At 39.3% G+C, this 19,738-nt stretch overlaps 1 protein-coding gene across 1 annotated transcript in view; it reads left to right on the top strand.

Moving 5' to 3' along the window:
- The first annotated feature begins 3,839 nt into the window (after window positions 1-3,839).
- The window catches only part of WDR49 (WD repeat domain 49), a 33,107-nt gene continuing 17,208 nt past the window's right edge, over window positions 3,840-19,738 (top strand). Inside the window, 10 exon segments of the mRNA XM_067302172.1 lie at window positions 3,840-3,913; window positions 5,525-5,618; window positions 5,712-5,874; window positions 6,971-7,082; window positions 8,820-8,944; window positions 9,402-9,550; window positions 12,493-12,569; window positions 12,571-12,669; window positions 12,671-12,701; window positions 18,450-18,565. Coding sequence (XP_067158273.1) covers window positions 3,840-3,913; window positions 5,525-5,618; window positions 5,712-5,874; window positions 6,971-7,082; window positions 8,820-8,944; window positions 9,402-9,550; window positions 12,493-12,569; window positions 12,571-12,669; window positions 12,671-12,701; window positions 18,450-18,565 — 1,040 coding nt within the window.

Here is a 19,738-nt window from a genome sequence, read left to right as displayed (position 1 = left end):
TTCATAACCACCGTGGCATAAGAAAGTAATAGACAGGACAGAGCCTGGAAGAACAGGAGTGTGGGACCAGGCATATCTGGTTTGTACTGGTCTCTTACATGCATTAGTTTCCTTCATATGAACATGGCAGTTACACACATGTATCCTGTACTGCAATTTTTCTATGAATTTTTGCTGTACAGTTGGCATCAGTGGTCCCTTTTTCTTACAACAGGGTGAACTGGTGGTTTTGCCTCTGGTAATTTCAGCTCACTTTTGACATCACACGAAAAAGATGGGCAGAGAATCAGAATGGCTTTTTTTTTTAAACAGTGGCTGTAGTTCCAGCTTTCTTCAAAACCTTTGCGTGACCTCGATCAACTTGCTTAATTTCTATGCCTCAGTTCCCTGTTCATTATTTAAGCAGTATACGCAGCGGGGCCTTGATCTCAGCGAGGGAGTATGAACATTACTGTAATAATAATAATAAAACTTCCCAAGCATAAAGAAAGCTTTGCAGGCCAATGAGTCTGGCACAATTTCAGAGTGCTGCCTAAAGTCTTTAGCATGAGAAATATTTTAATGTCAAGAAAGGCAAATCACTTACCATTAGCTTTTGAATGTTACCATACTGTATCACCCAAATATCTTACAGTCAAGATAAAATAATGAAGTCTGTATTTTCAACTAATCTGCTGCACAGATTATATAGCCAGAAGAAATCAGAGAAGCAAATACTGAGGGAGAATGGCCGTAGCTTTCAGAAAATAGGTGCGTGGGATGTAGAAATATTTATTATGCCATTAAAATGCCTACTGCGTGCTTTCCTTTGGGGAAGGAAAATGCTAAGGTATCTTAAATGGCTCATTTTTCACTGTAGTACCTGCAGAGGTGCCTAGTGGAACTGCTCCGAGGTTCTCCGGCTCTGCGGGCCGTGACGGTCCCTGGAAGGCTGGCAGCTCGGCATGCACCACCCGGCACGGCTGCGCGCCTGCCCCTCCTATCCTAGCTTCAAAAAGGGGGCGTCAGTAAGTAGCGTAATAGACATCTTCGTCTAAGACGACACTGGCTGAGGTGTCTTTCGCTTTCTGTAGGTGCGAGGCTTTGGGAGACTGCTTTGTAATGTACTTGTTCTCTCATGTCCAAGGAGATGGAATGGAGCCGGAAAGGGAGTGTTACCTGAGTTCCCTATATGCTGAAATAAGTTTCAGATGTGCTTAGTAATAGAATTTCTGAGCTTCCTGTTCTTAAGTTTGAGAGCTTCTTGAACAAAATGTCTTGAATTAAGATTTTCTTCACTTCCCTATTTCTCTAGCATCTTTTCTATTTTAAGAGTACAATAGGAGTTCTTAATATTTATGAAGAAATATTCCTAGGTGGTTTCTGCATTTCAATTTTATTGCAGAAACATAGTATTTACTGTATTGTAATATTGAAATCTGTCAGTTCAGAGTGGGGTCCTGTTAAGCTTCATCTTGTACAGATGTACAAGACAAATTAGGGGTGAAAGAGCTTGGAGTTCAAAACAGTATGACTCTCAGAACAGGAAAGAAAAATTTTGCCAAAGATCACTGGTGTGATGTAAGTAGAATCTAGCTTTCTTTTGCCCAGACTTTTGTTTTAACTATTGATTTATGTCATGTCTCTATAGAACAACATGTCTCAAGTCCTTCTGCTTGATTTTGGTGAAGATGACTGTTAGATCAGAATGTCACAGAAAATCATGCAAAAGTAACATAATTTGCGGTTTCACATTTAAATAACCCCTGATGTATGTACAGGGGGGAGGGGAGCAAGCTGACTTCATACATCAAGCTATAATCTGGTCACCCACTCTCCAACTCTTCATAATCCTTCGTTAGCTTTCCGTGTTGACTACAAGGTGAAAATAGCGGAGAGCAGAGTAAACTGAACTGTCTGTGTTACAGCAATATATCTAATCTTTTGCTTCAGAGGCTCTTCACAGGAGCTGGCAATGATTTTCCTGTACGTATTCATTTAAGAACTATATTTTGTTATCAAGTCAACTAAAGAACAGAATGAAGAGAGGAGAAAGAAAGAGGAAGATGGTGGTGCAAGCAGGGATGGAAGAACATGCTTTTACATTAAGCATCCTTGCAGGCTATGGGACTTCAGGCCCCAGTTCTGAAGATGTTTTGGCACTTATCTTTGTGGTTAAACGTAATGTGTGCTTACAACATGCCAAGTTGCTTAGGTGTTTTTCCTTAATCTAGGCTTAAGTACTGAGTCCACTGAAAATAAATGAAACTGATGCATGTTTTTGGAGATCATTGCCCTAATACTTTGATGTAGTATGCATGTGGTAAATAACAATTACTATTTTTATTTATTCTGGAGTAACATTTCTAAGCAGTCTCTCCATCTGTAGACCATAAGATGACATTTTGAGAGTCCACGCTGAGAGAGGCAGACTCTTCACATCTCGGTGAGTCTAGACCGAATTGCTTATGTGCAAAGTAGCTCAGGGTAAATCTAGTTTTTGTGGCAATATATTGATGCTAAAAACAGCACAATAGTGAAGTGTGAAGTTAGTCTGATGTTAGTATGTAAATGTGTGATACTAGAGATCTTATAGATAAAGGGATTGGGAATGTAGTATGGATCACTTTGCCTGGAAGCTACTGATACCTGCTCTTTCCAAGTTGATATCACTGCAGTACTCCAGACTAAAACTATCTTTCCAATGGGATTTTATCCTCAGTTCTAAAGAACAGTCTTCAGCTGTTAGACATTTCTGTCATCAATTTTAAGCTTGCTCAGGCTTAGACTTTAGCCAGCTAGTGTGTGTGGAAGCCAGCACAGCGTTCCTCTTCGACAGCTTGTCTACACAGCCCTCCTTAAGTACATTGGTTTGAATGGTACAGACCAAGGGAGGGAATAATGTAATTCCCTGTAATATATTCGTTTGTAGACAGAGCTGCAGAATATAATACTTCTATTCTGCGATTAATTCTGTAAATTTGGCATAATGCTGTATGACTGAAATAGCAAATGTAGTATTTTGTATACAAAAAGGGGCGGTGGGGGGGAAGTGGGGAGGAACTATAGGACCTGTTAAGCTGACTTTAGTATTATGCAAAGTCTTAGAAAGATTATGAAGGAAATACGGACAGGGAGGCAAAGGAAAGTGGGATAAATCATGATCGGCTTTTATCAAAGGAAGAGTCTGTATTGGTTTATGCAAAAACTGTTGACTCATTAGTTGAAGAAGAAGAAATATTTGAAGATTCTTCTTACTTGAATAATTGTGGTCACCAGTGTAAGGGAGCCATGAGAAAGGATCCCGTGATTATTCTCTTGAAACAGAGTAGGTGAAGTATCTCCAGCGTTTTAGGAGAGTCAGGGAAGCATTTTATAATTATAATGAGCAATGGTAAGGTGACTTGGAAAAGCACATCTATGTTTCTGGCTGCCTTGGTTCAAAAAAGATTGCCTCAAATGGAAAGAGAACCAGAGAAGTACATTTAAGAAGATTAAGGGAATTGATTAATCTGTTTTGTGAAGAGAGATTAAGAAATTGGCTTGTTTAAAACCTAATCAAGGTCAGAGGAGAAATTATAAATCTTCTTCTTATTTATTCCCTCCAAATATATAAGGAGAGAGAAGAATTGCTTGAGGCTAAAAGCTGATACGATTTTATGATCAAAGTTTGGCTGCAACCAGCTAGAGAGAGTGCTGGTGCTCCGACTGGCTTTAAATGCTTAAGCACCTGGATAACATAAACTCATTTTGTATGAGTTGAACTCAAAATACCTGCTGCTACGACAGGGATGTAGGACAACGACGGTTCCCTTCACGTATCTCTCCAGAGCACGTGTAAGAGGTCCTGTGTGTTGCAGATGGCTCGGAAGGCTGTTGTTGACCTTGAGCACGTGGCGATATGTCGACTAGATGCACTGAAGCCCGTTCTCATGTAATGCTAAGGGAACTTTTTCAGACCACAGCAGTCTTTTGAATGGCAAGTGTTGCTCTGGAGTGACTGAAACTACCTGTAAATGTGTATCAAATTTACTAATTAACATTAGCAAAATAAAAATGGGGGTAATATTAAAAAAAAAAAAAAAAAAAGATTACTTGCCTTACAGTATTTTTTTAAAAAAGGGTAAAGGTTTCTTTTTAAATTATGCTATATTTAGAAATTTAATTTTTAGGCTCTTTTTTAAAATCTGAATTAAAACACTTCATTTCTAGTGAAAGAAAGCTCATGGTTCAACTTGATTTTTTTTGTTTTGTTTTTTTATACAGTGCAGTGAGGAAAAAAAAATTTTTTTTTTGACTTCAGTTTTCTGCTGCCAAGCTAAAACCTCAGTTGCTTTGTCTTACCCTTCTTGTCTCACTTACAGAACATTTACTGTGGATTGGTTAGCACCTTAGAAGAGCAGGTTATATTTACATTTTATAAAGCAGCGAAGTTACTCTTCAAATATATCATTTGCATTCTAGAAAACCATTATGTTAATGTATAGCTAACAGGATTAACAATAACAAAATACTGAAAGGATTATGAAAATTAGTCATGCTTTTTCTACACAATTATTGAGCTGAATTTAATTTTTTTATTTAACATAAAAACGAAAGTGTCAGCATTTACTAGTTCAGACAGGAATTTTTCATAGTGAGATGGGACTGTATTCATAACTTAATTCTCCACCCTCTACACCTCCCCATGTAAGTACACAGTTTCTTATTGGTAATGGACAATTGAAGAAATCAGAAGAATGTGTGCAGTAGAATAATTGCTTAGGAGATCAGGAATAAGATACAGAGGCTTCCAGCCAAGCTGACCAGATCAGCTTGAGCCCAGCAACCAAAAATCATTACCCTCTGACAGCTATTCAATAGGTCATCTGAAATGAGTTTGTGGTCTCAAGTGTCCAAAGCTCAAAACACCCCATTGGAATTGGAACCAATTTAGGCTTTTGGCAGTTCCAGCAGAATGACTGGCCTGCACAAAAGGAAATCCCACTGCACTCCGCAGGGAATTGAAATATATTGGAATTGCCTCTTGAGCTGGAGAGACAGAATGCATGAAATTCCCTCTTGTCCTCACGGCTGCAGGATTTTAGCAAGCCGGGGGTATGTGCTTCATCCCTTACAGTGGATTTAAGTTCATCCCTGAATGTCAAGACTGTCTCCAGGACTATCAGTTTTGTCTTAAAATGTGTACATGCCTCTATTTTTTTTCAAAGACTGATCTTAATGCATAATTATTACGTGCTGGCACTGCTCTTCAATATTTATGGTGAGATCAGGACTTTTCTGAGTCTGAACACCTTTATGTGAACTTGGGAGAGCTCTCTGCATTTAAAAACAAAGCTGACAACAGTTGTTATTTGGGTGTGTTGTATTTCATTGCTAACTAAAATCTTTTACATGTGATGAAAATTAAGATATTAGCATCTTTCAGACTTGGTGGCATGGATACAATTCTGGATAAAGCTACTTCTGTTTTGTATTTGGTAAATACAACTTCAGATCTGTGGGCAATGGAAAACATGCAGTAGTTGTTTCCTTCCCCTTTTAGGAGTCTCCAGGGTGAAATGGATCAACTGCGAGGAGAGCAAAGGAGAGTTTACGGAGCAGATGCCTCCAGCGATCGCACGGGCTACTGCCAGTTGGTAGCAGCAATAACCAGTAACAAATCCGTTCTATGTTAAGGATACTTGCGTAGTTTAGTGTAGCAATCTTTCTCTATAGTGGTTCTTCTATAGCTGCTACTTTTGCAAGCAGAAAGATTTGCTTCTCTGACCTGGATTCTAGCAAGAACTCTCCTGAGCGCAGGCCGCCCTGCGGGGAGCAGGGCTCTGCGTGAGCTTCACAGAAAGCTCATAAATGAAACCGTTCCAACGCTTGCAGGTACATCTGGACAGGCAGGTATAGCATGAGGAAGACTAAAGCGATGGCGTAAAGTAGACTCTATTCTCAAGTGAAAATTGTAGTTAGCAGTTTAATTGTATTATGTCATAATTAAATTCCGTGGAAAAAAATTTATGATAGCTTTTAATTATTCAGCTTTAAAATGGAAACATCCTCACTGGTTAAATGAGAAGTCAGGCTCCCCATTCTCATTGTCATAGTCTTTATTATGAGAAGGAATAAGGGATTTTTATTTTTTCTTGGAAGGCCTAGCCTCCTTTGAGACTGAGGGAAGCTGTGATATCGCTCATAGATATGTTAAGGGAATAAAAAACAGTAGAAAAAGAACTATTCAGGTGAAAGGACAGTACTGGCATAAGAACATAAACTGGCCTTGAATGATTTAGGCATGCAACTAGAATAATAGACTAGATCATTAAGGCAGCTAGTTTTAGTACAGCTGTCCAGTGAAAACTGTAAGAAAAACAAACTATCAAACAACAAGGAAGCATCCAAACTGCTTTTAAGTTATGTGCGAGATCGTTAAATTTCTGAAGAAGACTTTATGATGTATTCCTCGCAGTATCAGAGGTTTGGATTTGCTGGCCTAGGAGGCTTGGTCTATTACCATACCTCGGTATGACCTGAATGAAATGTGAAGGTAGGAAGGGAATATATCACTGACTCATAATATGATGGAAATTACAGGAGGAAAGACCTCTCCTGTCATTTAGTCTTTTTCCGTGGCAGCACAGAATATGAATTCAGTCTCACTGTTAGAGAGCTTTTTCTAATATTCAGGATAAATTATCCTTGTCCCAGCTGCATCCCATTACTCATTTTTATAATCACTGTGCCACTCCAGCACTTTTTTTCCTAGTCACATTGACTCCCTTCAGTGACTCTTACATTGTTACCCCCCTATTTGGCACTTATGGATAGTTAATAAGGTAGAAGCTCCATGCTGTACTTGGTGCAGCTACCTTGACAAATGTGCTTATTTGAAATTTAAAGATTGACAGAAACTTTTTTGATCTTTTTTCCTCAAGTAAGACCTTTCTTTTGCAAGTTACTTCCTTCACTACTACTCTAATTTCCTTGTTCGAATGACCAGCTAGTTCTTCCGAAGATGAAGAAGCAACGGTGACCATTAGCTGGCAGGAGCTAGTCTCTGGACTTCACCGATGCTGCTGTAGGTTAAGGCACAGCGTTCTTCATAAAGACGGGTACTGAGCCTGAGCAACGATGAATTCTGAAAGAATCTCACAGAAGATGCTGTGACTACTCACTAGAAAATGCTAACAGAGTACTCATGTGTGAGGAGCCATCAGTAACTGCATAGCTGGGGAATCGCACTTGGAGTCCTATGCCGTATCTGAATCCTAGGAGGGTTGCAAGAATTCTCTCGAACTGAATGAAATGATCTTTGCACTGAGCATTTTGTGTTATTGAAGTAAGCAGCTATGATTGCCGGAGTACGTGCAGATTCGATCAAAACTCCCAAAAAGAACAAGCCCAGAAGAACGCGTCAGATGATGTGGGCTTTTCAGCAGTGTTTTGTGGGTATCCTGGTGCCTTGCCCACTAGCACCATCCAAAGGACAGCTCTCGGGAGCGTAGCAGCTGAGCACGGAAAAGACAGGAGAAATGACATGCGAAGGAGATACCGTGCCCTGGCTCCAGGTTAGCAGTGTTGAGGAAAAGCATAAAGCAACCACTGGCTTACACGCAGGCGAACACTGGTATACTTCAGCTGGCATTAGTTTTACTTGGAAAACTGCCCAAGCCCTGAGACTCGGTAGGAAAGGTCCCATGAACTTGATAGATCTTGAATCAGATCCCTGTTTACTTGGTCTAATTCTCCTCTATGTAGCTGAACATTTTAATTTGTTGCATAGTTTGACATTATGGAAATTACTTTAGCATCACCTTTTAGTCAGACATTCTCTGAGGAGCATGACTTACAATACAATTTAGTCAGAAACGAGTTTATGTCTTTGTAACAAACTGCAAATTACCAAGCTTGTGAAACACAACTTCTCATAAATGCCACTTATAACCTACAGATTCAAGTCCTGGAGCAACCATTTTGATGCTTTTAAACTTTCTAATTTGTCTTTACAGGCAGACTGCAGAACAAAAATTAAAAACGCATTTGAATTTTAACTGGGAAAAATAACACTAATTTCTCAGGTAGTTATGCATTTGGATCCCATTGCAATTGTACTGTAGATTAATCATATTTTTTAGGAATATAATCAGTGTGTATTGTAAACGTTAGATACCAGTTTTGTTATGCTGGATGCAGAATAACCAGCCTAGTGGTATAGACAAAATTGTGAGGTCATTCATGCAAAATCACTTTGGAACTCAGTTTTGCGGCAGTGGCAATGGTTAGAAGCAGTGGCTCACAAGGGAGCATTGAATGTACTCAGTAGTTAACCAGCTTTCATCCTTTTAACAAAGATCTTAACTATATAAGCTGTATAGATTACAAGGCAGTGTGATTTATTTTAGCTCAGTGGATCCCTTTCTCGGTCAGTTCTAAAACAGTGGATATCCTATAATTTCCTCAAGTCCATACAAGTTAATGCCAATGAATACCTCACAGGATTAAATGCACATAATCTAGTACGTGATCAAGTACACGTCCTTGTTATCTATGGAGTCACACTAATAGACGCTAAGAACTCTGGCTGTTCTCCAGGAATACACTTAGGCATGTGAGCAGTCTGGAATTAAAGCAGGAAAGCTCATGACCTTGAAAGATCCAGCTCTTCGGGGCTTACTCAAGCCCAATGCAGTTCATTGCCACGTGGGGAGCATCTTTAGGGGTCAGCCTGTAGCTGAGGCTTAATATTTGTTTTTCTAATTATGTGCCTAGTTCTGAATGGATCTAAATTTGTATTTTTTTTCTTTCATAATTGCACATAGCTCTTCATTAAATATCTTTTTTTTTTTGAGTGCGACCAGTGTTAGTAATACACTAGTGCTGATGTGGAGAGGAATAGTCTCAGTTACAGCTATGTGTTTCACTATTGTCTGTGGAGTTTATGCTTTTGATTTCCACTTTCAGCTCAGCTTAATTGGTATGTTAAAAATTTATAAATTAATTCTTTTTACTAAGTTACCATGATTTATTTTGATGACTAGGATTGTGTGTTGTGTGTACCAATAGGGTTTTTTTTGTTTTTTTTTTAAACCTGTATGCATATTACCTACCAGAGTGAATTACCACATCAGTTGTAATGATGGCTGTGATTTTTGAAAGGCAAATCAGCTTGATGTAAGAAGTTTCAGTTTGGACAATAAGTTTGGGAAAGTTTCAGGTATTTGAAGATGGGACTAAAAGGAAAGCCATTATGTATTATTTCTTATTAGCACTATAATATATTATCTTGAAATATAAACATTCTCATTTATCTAAGATGTCATCCATTGTGTTTTTCAAAGAAATGGGATAGTCTATTAAGTAAAATACCCCTCCCACCTCCCTTTAAGAATACTTCTGGCTTTAATCTATTTTTGCTTTGTGATCTTGAACAGCTACCGCTGATAGTCATCACTAAATTTGTCTTTGGAACTGTTTTGTCATGTCAAAACCCATTGGTTTTCTTCAAGACTATTCAGCCAAAGTAATAGCTGGCCAGTTTATTATCAAAAGAAAGCAACTTTTCAGCTTTTCCAAAGACAAGGTAAGGTATAGAAACTGCCTAGAACTCCAGAAAGGTTCCCATAAGCAGAATTAGATCCTTAGTGACCAGATTCTCCAAAAAACCTTGGTCCATGTTTAGCCACCAAGAACAAGTTCAGATTAGCTCAGAAGTCTTCAGAACCCGTGAGAATGTTCATAGCCAAATTTTCATAAAATCTCCGTAGGCTTATCTGCAGAGAGAGCTTGGTCTCTGAGTTTTCTCCAGTGCAACAGATGGCAAGGTTGATGATCTTTTTCGCTGTGCTTATTCCCTGCTAGTGTGTACTTGTCAGGACCTGCTCAAACTCCCTTTTGTTTTTTCCTAGTCATGGTGCTGTTAGCACTGACTATGTGTATGCTGATCGGGTAAAATTGTAGCCTTGGTTGTTAAGCATCTGTGTACATATATTATTGGATAATATTTACTGAGTATCTCAGTGACTACTATCTGCTTTGTGCACTGTGTTTGTTTTTCTCTAATATGAGCTAAATATACAAAATGAGGTAAAAAGGTTGGGTGGAGGAGGTGTGATTCTCCAGCCAGTTGTAGCTGCTTCCTGCCGTAAGAACACTATCGGGTTTGCAGGTGCAGAACCTTAAGGGGGGGAAAACACTGTCTCGGTGGCTCAAGAGAAAGGTTATAGAGCTGTGAATAACAGGCCCTTAGCATTTCTAAGGCTAAGACATGAAAGTACCTAAGAATCCTTCAGCAGAAGGGACTGGACGGTCTTGGAACTGTTTCCACAGGAGGTATGTCGATATATTCTCAACACTTAAGTTGATCATGCTATCCAGGCTTTCCAATGTAAAGGTATGAAAGCATCTTCCCATCAAAGAGAGCATGTAATATTTAAGGCAGTATTAATATTAAAGACTACTCTTTGGTTTTCAGTGTAGTAGGGCTAACACATTTGCCTTGGCTAAATTGCGGTATTACAGAGCAAGTACATGATGGCTTTTTGGCATTAATATAAGCCCATTCGATTAATCTAGGTCTCTGTCTTCACAATAAATCCTTTGTTGTGAATAAAACTATCTGAGCTTCTGTCAGGAAAAAACACAGCTAAAGTCTTCTTCCGCACCCCATAGTTCTCCTTCCTTTTCAGCCGACAAAGTTCACCTTTTAGGAAGGCATGACTTTGACAGCCCGCGAGAAATTGCTGGCATCGCTGATGCTTTCCCGTAGGTAAGACATGAGGACAAAACGTGCTTGTCTTTACTTAGTGACAAGCTGTGTGGTTTTAACACTTGACTGAATTTACTGCTTATGTAAACTGCTGAATACACAGACTGTCAAAAGTGGATCAAGGCCTCTCTGTCATTTACTTCAAATCAAGCCTAAGTAGGAGATAGGTACAAAAATACCTCTGAGGATATCAGCTGTAGAGAAGAGCTCTGCATCTGCAGAAAAGGTTCAGTGCATGAAGACTCCACTAGTATTTACAGCGGTGGGACTGCAGGCGTTAGTCCCGTGTGCCCACATCCTCACTCCCTGGTTTATTTATTTCCTTCTTGCTTCTGTAATCACACCTCTGTGCTGCAAAACCCACCTTCGGTATATTTGCTAGTACTTGAAGATTTGTCAGGCCCCAGAGTGGAGGCACCAAGAATTTAGAGCAATGCTGGGGAAACTGGTTTTGAAAGAAATGAGATGGGTTCAAGACCTTAATGGCCCATCAACTTGTTCTGCTGTTTTGGCAGCTCTGTTTATCTGTGCTTCTTCTGGGTGGCCTCTTGCAGAAGGGGGCCCAAGGAAAATGTGTCGTGACCTGTGTTTGAAGGAGCTTGCATGTGAGTTTCTTGTCTGCGTGTAGTTACTGCTGTATTGCAGCTTTGTTTTCAAGAATGCTAAAACGAATAGCCGCCCTTTCTTCCCTGGCAGAATGCGCAATTTCATATTATCTGTAGCTGTTATAGTTGTATATTTTAAGCCCTTTACAACCTACCAGGCAAATAATGGTTTAGAAATTGCTAAGCTGTTACTCTTGTGTCAGCCTGTGTATGATTCCACAAGAGATTTTTATTGCAGTGCTTCCTAACCTGCCTTATTGGCTGCAGAGCTCCTGTATAATATTTCTGTATCTTTGGAGACTCATGCAAAACACAAGCCTGTCAACGGTGATGTTCCAGCTTTTCTCTGATAACTGTGACTCTAATTGCTTTCTGTGTGCAAGAGACTCTTAGACATAAGTTGTGCTTCTCCTCATTTGCCTCATTATTATAAAACAAATAAGTTTCAATGCAGATGCATCAAATGAGAGAGGCACAAACTGAAAAGAAAACCAGCATGATTCATTAGCTGAGACATTGTATTGTAATGAGATTAGACATAGGTGATTAAAAACTGTTCCTTTTATTTGCTATGTGACCTTGGCTAAATCACCTATTTGCTTTTTCTGCACCCTTTCAATGTGCAGTACATAAGCTTGTCTAGACAAGGACTGTGTCTTAAGAACTGATGACTAGAAGGGCTAACTGGGTTTATCGAGCTGATTCCCCCGCATTTGCAGGCATTTGTGTAATAGGTGTTCGATATAAAGTGACCATACTACCCTGTCTCACAACCACATATATCATAAGTCACAAAACTCTGCGCAGCTCTCTATGGCAAATGTGAAATGTTTTGTTAAGGAAAGTGAAAGCCAAAAAATGTAATGTGCCAGAGCAAGAACAGGAGAGAGCAAAAATGCTACCAGCATAATGTATCCGCTGGAATATGTTGTGCATTTGTTCAGTGACTTGTACAATAGGGCCCTGAATAGTGATATAAAACAAATAATAGAAAATGATCACTGACAACTCTTTATAGAGTAAAATGAACAAAAATTTATTTAGGGTTAAAGGATGAGGAAAAACTAAGCAAGGCAGACCATGTGCTATGCAAGCTACTCATTCCCATCCATTCTGAAGGAAAAACTGGAGATTTCTTTATTTTGCACCTAGGTGTGGAGGATCTGGGGCATTCAGCATTGGCTGTGCATCCAGAAGATTGCTGGCTTGCTCCCAAAGAGTTTGAAATTCCTTCTGTTTTAAATAATTTCATAGATGCTCCTTTATCTCATTTAATAATCAACTCATGTTACTGGAAATGGAGCAGTAAACTGGTAGAAGGGTTGCAAGTTGTTGTTCTTTGCAATTCAGTCTTGAAGCAGGTGAAAGAAAAAAGCAAACCAACCTTTCTGCAGTTTCCCAATAAAGAACTTGAGACTGTGTGTCTCTACAAGAGATTTCAGAAAGTTAAATGAGGGGAGAAAAGAAGAAACAACCCTTTACTGTAGAAAGGAAATTATCTCCTACTGATGTACGCTAATTGTGGTGCTTTGTGGTACTTCCTGGAGCGAAATACGGGGTGTCTGCTTCCCCTAGATTTCAGTTGAACTGGCAAACTAGCTGAAGTCCTTCAGCCTTTCATACTTCAAAGTGCTGTAGTTTCCGATTAAGGTTCACTGTTACAAAGAGATACAAAATCTTCATGTATCCTGTGCTTCAGTGAAACACTTATAATAAAACTAACACCCCCTACTGTGAGATGTTCTGGGGTTATCTTTGAGGCAAGCTAGTCTTGATGTGGCTGCCAATTGCAAATGACCGCGATTATAAAATTCCTCTTTATTGCCACCTTTCTGTATCCCTGAGGTTAATTCTGAAATATGCATGAAATGTAATTAGTGCAGATCCATTTCCGGCAGCACACTTTACACAAGTGGCTCACAGTGGCAGACCTGGATGTATTCATCATAAAATGATTCAGTTAAATGTAATGCCACTTGGTATGCAGCACGAGTGTTGTTTGTCTTCACAGTACTTTAATGATGCACTGCAGTCTTTGGTATCGAAGCACTACCTGCATCTCAATGAAGAGCCGCGGTTGCTGTAAGGGGGAATGCCTGTGATAACGCTTTTTTGAGCTCTGCCCAAACAGCATCTTTTATCTACGGGTTGAGATGAAATTAAGGCAAACCTTAGAGCATATTATGTTCTGATATGGGTTATCATGGCTTTTTGTCATCATTCTGTTCGGTGCATGTGAATGCTTAAAGCATGGCAGCAGTGCTACAGGCTGATTAAAATGAGCAGCCAGTGATCTGGTGTGCTGTTGAAGCAATCTCTGTATGTACCCACCTGCCTGAAAGTACAATTCAGAATCCTCTTCCTCTGGACAGTTTTTATTAGGTTAAAGAAACAAATGGTTATAGTTCTCAAAGCTTTAGAATTATCCACACATTATGAGAAGTTACTTTGCTGTTTCATTAATGGGGATACTGATATAATCTCTTCTTAGAAGCCTGTGTGGTTAGCAATTAGCCCTTTTCAGTTCTTTTTTGTCAGCCATCACTCAGAGGGCGAAAACAGCTTTTATAATCATTGGCATTTCTGCTGGTAAATTATAGTCTGAATTCACTTTCCCAAATAACTTCTGGTGCACTTGAAATCTATCTTCGTCAATTGTAGTATATTTGGATCAGGCTCTGTAGGGAGATATGTACTTGAGAGTTGTTTTTTTGTCCCCCCCCGCCCCGGCTCAGGAAGCTGAATCAAAATGCCACTTGCCAGCATGTAAGAAAACTGCTTGTCTCTAGCTCAGTACAGATGCATCACATCATAACAGAAAACAATTTTGCAGGCTTGCAGCCAAGAGAGGTGGTAGTAACCTTCTGCCCGATCTTGCAGGTAAACGTGCGCTAGGGAAATGTGCTAGGGAAGGCATATGATTTTCACCTATGGTAGGCAAGCTGAACCTCATGCAGTAGCTGAAGAAGTTATGCCACTTACTTAAAAAGCTGGGTCTTTAGCATTTGCATCCTGCCTGGTTTTCAACTATGATTGCTGTTTTTATGCCAGTGCAAATCCTCTTTCATCTGTAATTGGCTGAAGAGTTCTTGCTTTACAACTCCAAGGAGTTATAGAACAGTTACGTACTTATTGCGGCAGCAGTAAATTTCCCTGCACAGCGGACCCATTCCTGTATGTTTTCTGCTTAAGACTTCAAAAGAAATTAGGCTGCGGAATAGTAAATACAGAATTAATTTTATTAATAAAATGCTACTTAGCCAGAGACCAAATAGACTTAGCATAACCTACAGTGACATGAATCCCTGCTAGTGAGACTTGTTTCTCCTAGTATTTGGCCAGTGGAAGATGTGGAAATCAAGGGTCTCTTATCAAATATTTGTCATGCTTAATGCAATAACAACAGAGAAGCTGGCGTTTGTGAGCAGGAAGAAGGATAGTTTTTGCTTCAGGATTCTAAAACATCACTGTACACAACTCTTGAAAAACTGTGCCTCTTCGAAATGGAAACACCTACTGTTCAAATAGTCTAGGCTTGATCTCTCTCTTTCAAAAGAGTATTCTCTTGTGAAATAAAATCTGAATTTAAAATTTGAAAAATTCCCTTTTTGAAATTGGGAAAAATAGTTATTGGTTGTTAGAAAGCTTTTCTCCTGTTGTGTACCATTTATCTATATCTCTTATTTCTACATACAGCATTTGATATAACTACTACAGTAACTCAGAGGAGCCAAGGTAAGGTGTTGCACGGTGCTTTGGCAATACATGCTCAAACACCGCAGCCGATTCTGGCTGTGATAACCATTATGAATTTGATATGAAATGTTGGATTTTCTTTAGTTCATTTTTCTGCAGTTAGACACTTCTACAGAAAGCTCGAAATAAAGTAATACATGTATGAGGGAGAGCTGAATCATTTCAGAAAAGCTTAGACTACCAGACTTCTGTATTTTATTTAGATGAACTAGTCTCTTTCATAGAGCAAATCTCTCACATCTATAAGTAGATGTGATTTAGATTACAGATTTATTTCCCTCAGCTCTACAGGGTAGTTCTGTCTACATTTAAATCCAATTTCTTGTCCTGTGGCTCTTTTTTTAATACTACAGCTAGTTTTGTTTTTTAGTATATGGAGCCATGGGAAATGGCCAAGTACTTGCGGGTGGGGGGACGGAAGGCTTCAATACTTACAACTATAATCTGATATTTGAGGAAGCTCATCTGTTCTGTACTCTACCATAGATTTCTTCACTTCGAGATGGTGACTTGCCAAGGGACTTTCTCATTCCTCATTGGCAAAAGAGACTGTCCTGTCTTACAAAAATGCTGTGAAGATAAGTAGGTGAAGCGCTTGGATGCTAAGATAATACCTATGTATAGGGCAGGTATCTGAAACTTGGGTTTCCTGAGTTTTAAACCTATGTCTTCACGTGCATTGGTGTATGGTGAGATTTAACTTTGTAACCCTGAAAATTCTTTACAATTACCAATAAACTTATTAACAAAAATACCTATTAGAAATAAGCTGAAAAAGGCGGGGATGGGGGAGAGACTTCTTATAACCTCTCGTATGTGAAATCGGGTCTCTGGAAAAGCTAGGAAATGAGGCACAGAACTCATGTTGAATTCAAAGCCATCCTTACCAGTCTGAGTTTTGGTGGTATCCTGAACCATCTTTCACAGAGGTAACCAGTCTTTTAAGTTTCATATGAAACTTTTGTTAGGTCAAAAAACTCTTGTGTTTTACTGCTTTGGTAAGCAAATGGACACCAGTAAGACTTTAATCCCTGGTCTCTAGGGGCTGTCTTCAGCTGTAACTGTAACTGCCCAGTCTTAAACCAGTATTTCACCCTTTCTGGCTTTCTCTGGTGTTAGAGTACTTTGATCTTGACATAGTTAGTAACAGATCTTATGTTTCTTGACGTCAGTTCCACGTTTTAATCCCTAAAGACAAACTTCTGTCTCATGTTCCTTGTTCAAGTTACCTTGGCTGTGTTAATAAAATCAAAGACAAGTAGGCCAGGACGTCATTTTTTCTTTTCCTGTATCCTTTTTCAAGGAAGGATCATTTTGATTAAATGCCTATTTCCTTCCTATTTCAAGTAGAGCTCTTATCATTTTGCCATAGTATTAACTACCTTCTTGATAACTTTAATAAGATTAATTAAAAAATGCATTGAATATTTTGGCCTTCTTGGCATTGTTTGCCAAAACCCTTTTTCTGTCTTTGTAAGGAACCAAGACTTTTCCTGGTCATCGTCTTACTAGTAATGTACTTACAGAATTATTTCTTATCTTTGACTCTGGCCAGTTGCCTGTCACTGTAGTGTGCCTTTGATTTTTGTCTTTTCATAGTTGTGCTGTTGTGCTGTTCTGTGCTCTTCATGCTTCTGCAAGTTGCTCATAAAAAAAAAAAAAGCATCGTATATCTAACTGTCTGAATTTAGTGATCTGTGGTGAGCTGTGATAGCTCCCATGCTCTGTTCTTCCTTTTAATTTTACCAACAGAGTTTTGAGAAGGTGCATGATTTCTTAATATGCAAGGTAATCTCTTTTTTCTTTTTTCCCTACTTTCCTTTCTGAGCAACCTATACCCTCTTAGTATTCCTAAATAATAGGTAGAGAGCTTAGAAGGCATAAGCACATATCAAATTATGTTAAAAGGAAACTTGCTTATAATTAGATTTAGATTGGATTACTTAAGATGATGCTTGAGAGGGTAGTCTTTGTAATGTAATAAATGTGAAGTATATTGCTTCTCAAAGAGGCTTTACTAATTAAATAAGACCTTCTAAAGGCAAATGCCTCACTTCAATGAGCTTTTCTTACAAGTATATAGGCAAATAGTTTTAACAGTATTGATTAGTTGTTGCTAGAATCTATTAGTAGGCTATTGCACAGTTATACAGGTAGAGAACTTGAGTTGAATAAGTGTTGTACACTATTACATCTATGGACTAAAGTGTTAAGATATAAACATACTTTATAGTATAAAGCTTCTCAACACTACTACGAAGTGTCAGTTGTATGCAATGGCTGCAAGAACCAGGATTATTATTATTATTTTTTTTTTTACATTTGAATTACATTATAGAATGAAATGTAAGGTCTTGGCTCTTAAAAATTGTAGATAGTGAGAAAGTTCAGTGAAAGGAATTTGGAAGATATTATGGACTTGCTTCCAGTAAAAAATACCCAAGTAATTACTCCTTGTTTGATTTTAGTTAGGAGGGAAAATATCTTGTAAGCAAAAATTACCAGATAGTTTTCAGTTGTTACTGCATAATTTACAGAAACAGAAGTTATACTTCCATATACTTCCGTTATGGAGAAGAGCTGAGTGGGCTGTTGTAATGGAGAGTACAAGGTGTGTTTTACTCATGAGATGAAAATAAAACTCTGTCGCCTTTATAGAACTAGCTGGTTCAGTCATGAACTGACAGGTAGAAGATGAAACCTCTGTGCCCAGCACTTGAAACTTCATTCAGTGCGCTGCTTTTCCCCCCTTTTTCTAAGTAAGGTTACTAGATGCGACTTTGCTGTAAGTTTTTTAGCAAATGGTAGTAGGAGGGTTTTCTTGAGCAAGTGAATATCCATTGAGAAAAACACAGAAAAGAAGCAATCACAGTACACTTAAACTTTCTCCTAATGGGTAAACCTGATCTTACTGATGAATGCTAAATTGTAGCTACTGTACTCTCAGTCTCCTCGAACTTCAGTGTCCAGCGACTGGTTTCACTCTTCATCCCTCGGTGTGTCGGTCCCCCGAGAGAAACAAGGAAGATGCCGCTAGCCAGCAGCCGCCTCCGTGCAGGCATCTCCTCCGAGCCTGAGGCCGCGTGCGGCTGCGTTGCGGTGACGGCCCGTTTCGCCCCTGCTGCCGATGCTGCCGGAGCCCATCTGCTGCCTTCCTGCGAGCTTTCCTAGCAGGGGGCCAGAAATCTTTCCATGAATTGAAAGGGGGGTGGCGAAGTCAGCGCCAGCTGCTCTTCGATTTGCATTTCAGACATCAGTAACTATGTAAGTTCAGAGCATGTGTGTGCGAGATTATTGTAATGAAGACTTACATATAGCAAGACTTTGAATTTCATCAGTTTGTTTTCCTCTAGGTAATTAACTCCAGTCCAGGATCTACTGTTATCTTCTTGCCGATTGACACTGGGCAGGGACAGTTTACTGGCTGTCACGGTGATGCTGACTTTCAGCGCTACGGCACTGGACGGAAGTGAAACTTGCTTGTAACTGCAAGTGCAAATGGAAGAGTAGAGGTGTAGCAAACCCCTTCCTTCACTTTACCCTTTCAAGGTTTTGGCTTCTTTTGCAGTTTTACCCATACAAAACATACCCTGATACAAAATGTCGAAACAATAGCACATTGTTTTCCACTGCCTCGCTAAGGAAGAGATGTTGAAATCTTAATGGTGTTAGGAAAATGCAGTCTGATTTCATTGCTTGTCTGAAACCCTAGATATACACAAACTCTGATATATAATCCTTGCTTCAAGGAATGTGCAACATATGGGAAAAATCCTGCTTTTCTTATTCAAGTACTTCCAATGATTTAAAGGAGATAGGCTGTATCAGAAAGCCATACAGGATTTGACCTCGATGCTTTTTGCCCCGCTTTAGTGTAGCTTCGTAGCAGTCCCTGTAACATGCCAAGCCCTGCACAGCATATGGCTCTTGATAACGTAAGCAGGACATCCCCTTTTTAACGCCTAGAAGGTTATTCCCTTGCTTTAAGGGATGGGTTATCAGCTGGTTAAGACGGCTGTGACTACAAGATGAATGTTTTGAAATGAGAGCTACTTTAGTAAATAACATGCTGATCTCCACACTGGGCAGTGTCGATTCAAATGTTGGTGTGTCAAAAGGTAATAAAAATTAAACTTGTAAATTTGTAATGTTCTCAAACATTTCACCATATGAAAAACCCACCACATAAACTAAGGGGACTTTTGTCTTGGACCTTGACATATATGCTCCAGGTGAGAATACCAGTTTCGCAAAGAAAGGCTAGTATATAGTGCTGTTAATTTTCAACTTGAGTGCACACGAAACTCGCTCTAACCCACTTGCTCTAACCTGACTTCTTCAGTTCTGACATATCCAAATTGTTTACTAGCTTTTCTGTAGTAAAACCCATCACATATATTAGCAGATGCTGGGCGAAAGTCTGTATGCAGGGAGTTCACAGTGCGTGTGTAAAACAAAGGATAGTATTGGAAAATGAGTTTAAAGGTAATGCAGAAATTGAGCAGCTGAGTTGGCCAGAGAATCAGTCTTGCGGGTCTTGGCCCAATGCTTGCTTGCTAGACCATGCAATCGCTCAAAAGCGGCTAGATTCAGTTCCAAATGCATGTATTTCTGTGCATGTTTTTTTTTCCCCCCAGCAATT

This window comes from Apteryx mantelli, chromosome 9, assembly GCF_036417845.1.
Source record: "Apteryx mantelli isolate bAptMan1 chromosome 9, bAptMan1.hap1, whole genome shotgun sequence".
Classification (NCBI taxonomy): domain Eukaryota; kingdom Metazoa; phylum Chordata; class Aves; order Apterygiformes; family Apterygidae; genus Apteryx; species Apteryx mantelli.
The sequence above is the reverse complement of the archived record's forward strand: the minus strand, read 5'-3'. Positions and strand labels throughout refer to the sequence as shown.